Consider the following 8,746-nt stretch of genomic DNA (forward strand, 5'->3'; position numbering starts at 1 on the left):
AAGGAGCTTTTCATGGCATATTGTATATTTCTCCTCAATTTTTCCTGCAAGGTTTTTGGAGGAGATTATTCCAAGGATGATAAGTCACAAGGACAAGCAAAGATTAGGGGGAGTGTTAGGATTTAACTATAATGCAATTGAGGTTAATCCTCCCTTGACATAGTGCATGTGTGGTTACTGGTTCGACAACCGTCACGACATCTCCACACACCCAACCATTGGATGCGTCTCTTGCATGCGTCTGCTCTCCTTGTATATATGATGTGACTATCAATGGAATTGACACGGTTCATTCATTCTTGCAATTGTTTACTAACAACTACAACCAAGAAATGCAACAAAGAGGACATCAGTGACCCTGTTAAAAGGGCCCGATACAACCGATGTGTCAAGCGAACTATTTTATCAATACGGCCAGTCGCACCAGAAGAGTCATGCGACCTACTACCGAGGCTGTGGAGGGAGCGAGCGATGGAGATAAAGCCAGTCAGTACGCCACCGATATAGTTGGTAACACTAGAGGAGACGGAGAGCCTACGGTTGATTCTGTGGAAGAAACAGACGAGAAAGATCTGTGATGACATGCTCACATGGATAGAGTTGATGTAGGAACTGCATGAGACACATGCCCTCGCGCATAGAAAACCATATATGAGAGACTGCTTGCATAAGTAGATTGATACGATAGAGACGCGTAAAGAAAACGAGTTGGAGAACATGGCAGCACGGATCTTCTATGAGGCGACACCAGAGGAATGAATTTAGTTGCAGCTATAAAACACACTATGTGATCTATTGAGATCTTACAATGGGCATTGACAGAGTCTAAATCCTCAACTCCAATCCAGCACGACAGGTGGCAGTGCATCATCGGAGTTCTGCCGACCTGTGCGGAACCGCCATGCGTAGATGGCATAATACACAATCATCATGGGGCATGGCATGTTAAAGAGACATTTGAATTAATCCCTAGCAAGTTTAATTGGAGTTTGGATCAAAGTGAATTTGATCCAAGTGAAACTCGAAATGCACTTATTTTGTCAACGATATATAAATACTAAACAATATCAGAAGGTGGGGTTGATGCTTGATCATGGCAAATACATGTTCTACACATTATTCTAGCAAGAAACCCTACAATTGACCCAGTTTTTGTATTTCCATGATCAGCCAAAGAAGGATATGGGCAACGATTATTGGTGTCTCTCCTTGGTGAATACACAGGACAGATACAAACACAATGCAAATATAACCACTTACAAATAATTGACGAGAAAAATGCTTCAAATTGTACACCTAAAATTTTGGTTGCATTAGGTGCTTCACTTCTTGGATGAAGTTGGTCTTTGCGTCAATGGTGCAACATATCATATTTTCATAAAAGGAACGCTTGCTATATGTGCCTCCGATAGATTGTGTGCTTCTTTCCAGGCGGCGGGATTTGATGAGGATATTATACGTTGCTACCATCTGTTGCCTCTATTTAGATGAAGAGGACCATGGCCTTCCCGAACCCTGCCTGTCGTGAGCCCTACTCGAACAATGGCTCTCGCCTGGGCTATATACAAATATGTTATCATGCTGCCCGACTCTTCTTCTTTTATGTTTTTCACTCCACTCTCTTGTGCCTTTGGCTCACCTTTATTGTACAGGTCTCCTGTGCACATTCCTTGCCTGGTCTGCTTTGGAGGCATCGGGCACCTGATGCCCACTGTTGCCCTATGCAAGCAAGAAAGGGAGGATCGGGGTCGACTAACCTGGTCCGTGATGCTAAAAATCTAGGCACCTAGGACCTGGATAAAAGCGATGCACAACACAAGGGCATGAAACAAGTGGCCTGACCATACACAAACAAAGACGACTTCCCAAACACCTCCCTTCCACCCTGCTCACCCACGCATGCTTGGCTCGAGGCCCGGGACATTCACCTCACTTTGATGACATGTGAAGTTGTGCATCCCATAAGGGCACAACCTATCCATCAAATTGGTCATATGGTTTAGCAACAATGAAACTAAGGAAGAGAAAATTCCCTGCATCTTTGTGGTGGAGCACGAAGATCATCATGTCTCCAATATCCATGATGTACACCTTCAGTACTTTCCTCCACCCATTAAGGAGGATGCGTCCATCATTTGCTCATGAGGTCCATTATGAAGTTGATTTAATATTGACACTAGGATGGAGAACAACATTCATCTCATCATTTGCATCCATTGGAATGATCTCTCTCATCGTAATGATCCATAAGCATCCAAATTTGATCAAAAAGCCGATGACGAACGACATCCCTTCCCAGCTTAATCTGGCGCCATTAGTCATCTCCATGTTCTTTACAAATGTTTTGTTACAATATCAAGTTCATAATAAGCTGCCAAATTATCTATAAACATGACTAGTTTAATATAGAGCCCAAATGTAATGTGATTCACAGTTAGTTAGGGAAAAAGATCCATCACACACAGAGTTTCATGTCATCAAAAGTTAATCGCCAGGGGAAGCTATGGGCAAGGATGCTTGTCAAAGAAAATAAGAACACACCATGAGCATAATCATTTGGAAACAGTAGAGGAAAAAAACCCTTCAAATAGTTTGTTTAACTTCTATACTGCAGCTGGTCTCTATGCCAATTGGTGCAATGGGTCATCTAGTCAATATAGGTTCCACCACACAATCAATAGTTATCAATGCAATGAAAGTTAAATCAATAAAATTAGTTGAAAGCGGTTTCGTGAAAATCTCGTGTGTGCTTGATATTGATTTGATCAATATAAGTACTTCAACCGACTTGTCTTTAAGCATTATTAAGGACTGGGTCACTTTCTGCACAATTGCACTTTTGTTATAAGGTATGTTCTTGTGATCAAACCAACTATCAAACAATGTTTGCAGCTTTTACAGTGGTTCCTTATTAGTTTCCATCAACCAATTCCTTCTCCTCCTCGGATATCTCTACACTCTTACTTGTCGAAAAGGGCTACAACAGATGTCCTACATTGGTGTGGGTTATGATGACTCGGTTTATCCACCACTGTACATTTTAGCATGATAAAATCAAAACAATTACGTATCCAAGTTGACAAATTATTAGATTATGGAAACTTTATTTATAATTGTACAATATATATTTAAACAAAAGCACCAGGTCCACCATAGTAAGTATGCACACCATAGTCATTATATCCATAACCATAAGCCTTCGCAGTATATTTTGATGAACTGGTGATGACAAGACGGGCTTTCCTGGCATCTAGATTAGCATACTTGTTTTCATTATCTACAACTAGGATATTTCTTACAACTGCTGCTTTTCCACGTTCTTCGGAAGCAAAATGACCACTACCCATCTGTGGAGAGTCTGACGAGGCAGTCGGGCCTTGAACATACCCACCCCATAATGCGTAATTAAATTGATCCCTCATGAAATGGAAAATTTCCTTTGGCCAATATCCAATATGTATGTTTTTTTCACCGTAAGACACCCACCAATGTTTAGTCACCGGGTCCTAGAATAAATCAAGGTTCATGGTCAACACTTCAATAGACTTGAAATGAATACCAGTCGATCAAATGTTTGTGTTGAATTGAAATCATCCTTATAAGTGTATACCATATTAACATCAATATACAATGAAAGTGATATTTGTTACTCCCCCCTCTATGTCAAAATATTTTCTTAAATATAAAGTTTTTAGTAAGATTGTGATATCTAATGGTTTGGCCACCTATAAGTTTGGTTTAAGCAATGTCTTCAGGTTTTCATCGAAATATAATTATTGTATTTCATACGACAAAATGAAATACAAGTATCAACAAAAATATTAACATGAGAATACCTTGAAAATGGCAACATCTATGATGTATTGTGGTCCGCCATAGATAGAAACTGGTTTAAGTCTTCCTCCTAGACCAACACTTGAGCTAACTTGTACGAAAGCGCCACAATCATGATCAGGGCAAATTCTGTTCTTTAAGCCATCAACCTTTAAAGAAAATGTGTTCCAAGGTCAATAACAACTATATCATTGTAAGTCACTCATACTAATTAAATTGAAGAATGCACATCCAAGGAAATAGTTACGGATTACCCAAGCAATGTGAAACCTAGCAAGGCTGTCACCACTGTAGCTTGGATATACCCAAGAACCAGCACCTATCCCATCTGCAAGGCCTACTTTTTGTATCCCTTTAATCTGTATCCATGATGCACTTAGGTCCTTACTATTATTCTTCACCTTAGGTTCATAGATATTTATTTTAGCTCGCGTTCCGTATAGCACATCTAGATACTCAAATCCTGCAACCTGCAAGCCCAAATAATATATTGGTTTGTTCATAATGAAAATACAAATGCTTATTAAACATAAGAAAGTTTGACATTGCATCATAACAAAAATTTGATGAACACCACTTAATGGTGCCACTAAGGCAAATGTTGACCAAACACTTTGACAAACTTTCATCCACTCTAATGGCAACACAAATATCAAATGTAAAAACTAAATTGGTTTATACTTTTCAAAATCAGTTCTTTCCATTTACTTATTGGACTACCTTGGACCATCTATTTCATTCAAAGTATGAATTTAATGTGATAAAATCCTAGAATACAGTTAGATAATTATTGGTGTCACATGTGGATTGAAAGGAAATAAAACTGTTGTGTATTCAAGAACTCCAAGTAAAAGTCAATATCAATATAATCTACCATGATAAACGAATCACTCCAAAATTATATTGAAACTCACCTCCTGTTGTTCATTCTTGCTAATCACTTTGTTAATAGCTTGTACTAGCTTGTGGATCCTTCTGTTCTTGTGCAATATTGGAATCATTCCTGTAGGGCACTCAATCAAAGACAATTGGGCTGGTGGCCTGGCATGAATCGACGGGGATTTGGTTGAAACACTCTGTGGGAAAGAGCTTGGTTCCATCTATTTAATTGGAAAATTTTAATCAACATATAATTTAAGAAAATCTTGATCAAAATTGTGCGTGTGCGTGTTTGTGTTATAATGCATAATTAAATATATCCCCACAATTAGTGTAATTCACATTTTTGATTATTTGGTGATCATATCAAAATGTTGCATATTCCTGTTCTAAATTATAAAGAGAACATGAAGAACAATTTAACAACGCTAGATGTGCGGCAAAATCTTGTTTATGAAGTATTACTATAAACACCAAAATTCCAAAATATTGCTACCATGATTACATATACTACCTAGCTACATGCCACTAATTATTTCAAATAACTTACAATTCCTTTAAGGATTGAAATAAGAACATATACAATTGACTTAGACACTATATGAATTTTATAATCTGTTGATTATAAAAAAACTTGCCTGGATTTTATGGCGTTTCAGTAGTGGATGGCTAAAGGCTGGTTGTAGGTTCACGTCGATGCAGTCATATACATCTCCTCTATCAACCTATTATTGTATCTCCTCAACTCAATAAACTCAAAATTGATGATAGTTATACAAACTAAGATGAATTCATACATACCACAATAGTATTATTGACTTTTTGATTCAAAGGGACCCCGCTAGTATTCTCGTCTCGTCTTATACACTTAACTTCTTTTCCTCCGAGGGCTAGAATAAGGCATGCTAATAGAATGGTGACACTAACATATGTATTTTCTTTCATGGTGGAAATATGAAATGTTTGTTTTGTTAATGTGTCTACCATCATATTTATAAGGTTCCAAACTATCTTGAAATGAATGGTTGTTATTTAAGAACAACAATAACTTGCATTGATGGGTTACAAATATAATATATAAAAAGCATGGTATTAATTGCATAATATACACTAATCGTACTACTTCTTGGTTTTTTATTAACAAAATCTTGAAGTACTAATGCCAAAAAATATTCGACTTATGTATTAAATGGAAAGATCTTCACAATTATTGTCCTATATTTATAATGTTAGCCCTAGGTGAAATGTCATATATATTGTAGATAAGATAAGATAGTTGTACAACCTTTTGGTTTCTTATTATTGAAATCTTGGAGTAGTGCCCAAAAAAATATTCGAGTTATGTAATAAAAAAGTCATCAGTTAATGTCCTATATGGATAATGTTCACTAGAGTAGAATGCTCTCCACATAGTGTGCATGTACAAGATGCATCACTCTCTCCTTGCACCATGTCTGCTATGTCAATGTGAATGTGAAAATATTGAGTCTTGAGACCCCATATGAGTTAAAGGTAGGGTTCCTATTCTATGAAGCTCTATCTACCATTGATAAAACTTTCTATGAAATCGTTACTTACCTAAACTGTCTAATTAAGATGGTTGCAAGTGTGGTAGATAAAGTAGTAAAGAAATTAAAAATAAAAGTTAGTCTTTGAAAAGTAAAGTTGTAACTGAAGTAAAACATGGCTTGTGTGTGTGTTTGTTTGTGGAGGAGGTTTGTGGTGTTGTAGTGGTTCCAATGGGAGAAAGTGTTGTAGGCTATTAACAGTGTAGTAATAAAGTGATTGTGAAAGTGTGTCCAATCCCCAAGGTGGATTCCGATACTTCAAGCCAACATATCTTGAAGAACTATGCTATAAGTTTATTCCAGACAAAGTTCTTCACTGGAACAACAATCGAATGGAAGGTGACCCTAAAAGGCTTTAAGACAAGTGTTGGCCAAGTCATGTGATTGTTCATTTTCAATTTAGTGATCCAAGATCACATTGAGTCTTTAGGAGTGCCGATACTATAAAAAGGGGAAGAGGATGTGAAAACGAGCTATTTGCTTTAGGTGCTCAAAGATCAAACTACTCAAACCACCCCAAGAAATTCCACTATAACTACCTATTAATTTTCACCTTGGTGCCGTTGAATTACTTCCATCAAGATCCACTAAGACACTCATACAGATGTTTGTTCCAAACCCTACTTCATTCGAAGCCTCCAACATCCCACTCAGATTTACTAAAGCAATGTGGTAATTAAAATTTCTGTGATGATGTCCAAAATTCCAAGCAAAATTTGTCAGAACTTTCAAAGAGACTATAGAGAGTGCGTCATGTGCCAAGGTACTCACCTCGGAGCCATCGACCGAAATCTTTCGAGCAAGCCAATTGAATCCAAAGTTGTCACTTTTGTTCAACTTGGACCCACCGAACCATTCATGTTAGAGTCTTCTTGATGTGCATAAAGTGTGTCATAGACATATTTCTAGTCCAACTTATTTATACGCCCATGTATCCCACCGGTTCATTTCGAAGAAAAATCCACTCCTACCATTTTCTTTGAGAGAGAAATCCTCCCACTTGTGTTGATTTGAATGAACAATCCACTCCAACCATCCATCAATCCTATGATATCTCACTAGTAGGAAAAACCTTATACAGATATCTAATTTGTGGAGCCATCACAATACAAGACACTACTGGTATTTTGGAAAAATATTAGTGATGTGTGAAACTACATTGATGCTATTGACATTAAGAAACTTGTGGCCTGCAAAACACAACTAATGAATGGGCCTAAACATATGGAGTCGCATAGTCATTCTAGTGGCATATAAACTTTTCTACACTAGTTGTTCACTTACTAGTTGACACAGTGTCCAGGACTAGGGAGTGCTAACCACGTCGGCCCCTTCATAGTGAGTCAGGCCGAGGACCCCTGGATCATCAAAAAAATGGGCCAAGACTGCCATGCTGATGACTACTACACAACTTATTCTTGTAGACTCGTGTTGGGCCTCCAAGCACAGAGTTCTGTAGGACAGTAGCAATTTTCTCTCAAGTGGATGACCTAAGGTTTATCAATCCATGGGAGGCATAGGATGAAGATGGTCTCTCTCAAACAACCCTGCAAACAAATACAGGAAATCTCTTGTGTCCCCAACACATCCAAAATAATTTGAGAATTATAATATTCGATTCATTCAACAATTTAATCAAAGGATATAAGTGAAGCTATAACATCCCAAATTTTCAATTTGGCATGTTATATATTAGATCATCATTGAATTTCATATTTTATTGCATTTCTTGGTTGATCCTAGAAATTCTAAGCAACTCAAGGACCCACAGAGAGAGTTGGGGATTTTGGCATTTTCATATTTTAGTTTTCTCAAATTTTTAAAAGAGGATCATTTTGGTTTTAATTATTTTTCTCTTCAAAAATATTTCATATTAAAAATATATGAGAGGAGATAATATGACTTCTCCAAAATAAATGAAATATTCGGGGAAAATATTAAAATCAAATAAATAGTTTTATTTGGATTTTTGTTGCAATTTTATTTGAAGTAGAAAAAAATATATATGCATTTTTCAAAATTGCATTTTAGGCCAAGAAAATGTTCATCCGGTTCTAAATATTCTATTTAGACGGTGAAATTTTGTTCTGGTATTTTTAGATTTTTATTTTATTTTCTAGGATTTTTTCAGCGAAATCTATTTAAAAAAAGTTTGCTTTGGACCGACCGGGCCGAAAGCCCAGTCGGCCCAGCCGCTCACCCCAACCCTGAGCCTGTCTCCCGGCCGCGCACACCGCTGCCGCCTCAGACTCCCACCGTAGCCTTGCCCCCTCCCCCCAAGCCGCCCTCCTCCTCGCCCTTAGAAGCCGCCGTCCCGCCCCCACATTGCCACCTCGAGCCGCCGCAACAAGCAGCAGCAGCAGTGCCCGCCACCGCCGCCGCCTGCCGTGTCGCGCTGTACCCTGCCGCCCGCCGCCTACCGCTGTACCCCGCGCAGCCCTGCCGCCCCGCCGGAATCCGCTGCA

At 38.3% G+C, this 8,746-nt stretch overlaps 1 protein-coding gene across 1 annotated transcript; it reads right to left on the reverse strand.

Moving 5' to 3' along the window:
* Positions 1-3,128: 3,128 nt before the first annotated feature.
* Positions 3,129-5,658, reverse strand: LOC119321447. The gene is made up of 6 exons (XM_037595126.1): positions 5,515-5,658; positions 5,352-5,438; positions 4,749-4,934; positions 4,089-4,304; positions 3,837-3,983; positions 3,129-3,506 (listed from the first exon to the last, which is right to left on the reverse strand). Exons 1-6 carry the CDS (start codon positions 5,656-5,658, stop codon positions 3,129-3,131), a joined length of 1,158 nt encoding a protein of 385 aa, XP_037451023.1.
* Positions 5,659-8,746: the final 3,088 nt, after the last annotated feature.

This window comes from Triticum dicoccoides, chromosome 6B (assembly GCF_002162155.2).
Source record: "Triticum dicoccoides isolate Atlit2015 ecotype Zavitan chromosome 6B, WEW_v2.0, whole genome shotgun sequence".
In the NCBI taxonomy this organism is placed as follows: domain Eukaryota; kingdom Viridiplantae; phylum Streptophyta; class Magnoliopsida; order Poales; family Poaceae; genus Triticum; species Triticum dicoccoides.

Bases quoted from the DNA above. Each gene is read 5' to 3' on its own strand.
- LOC119321447 (XM_037595126.1), bottom strand. From the start codon at position 5,658: ATGAAAGAAAATACATATGTTAGTGTCACCATTCTATTAGCATGCCTT. The intron at 4,305-4,748 runs GTGAGTTTCAAT...TTGGGCTTGCAG, and splicing joins GCAAGAATGAACAACAGGAG to GTTGCAGGATTTGAGTATCT. The intron at 3,984-4,088 runs GTAATCCGTAAC...TTTTCTTTAAAG, and splicing joins CTAGGTTTCACATTGCTTGG to GTTGATGGCTTAAAGAACAG.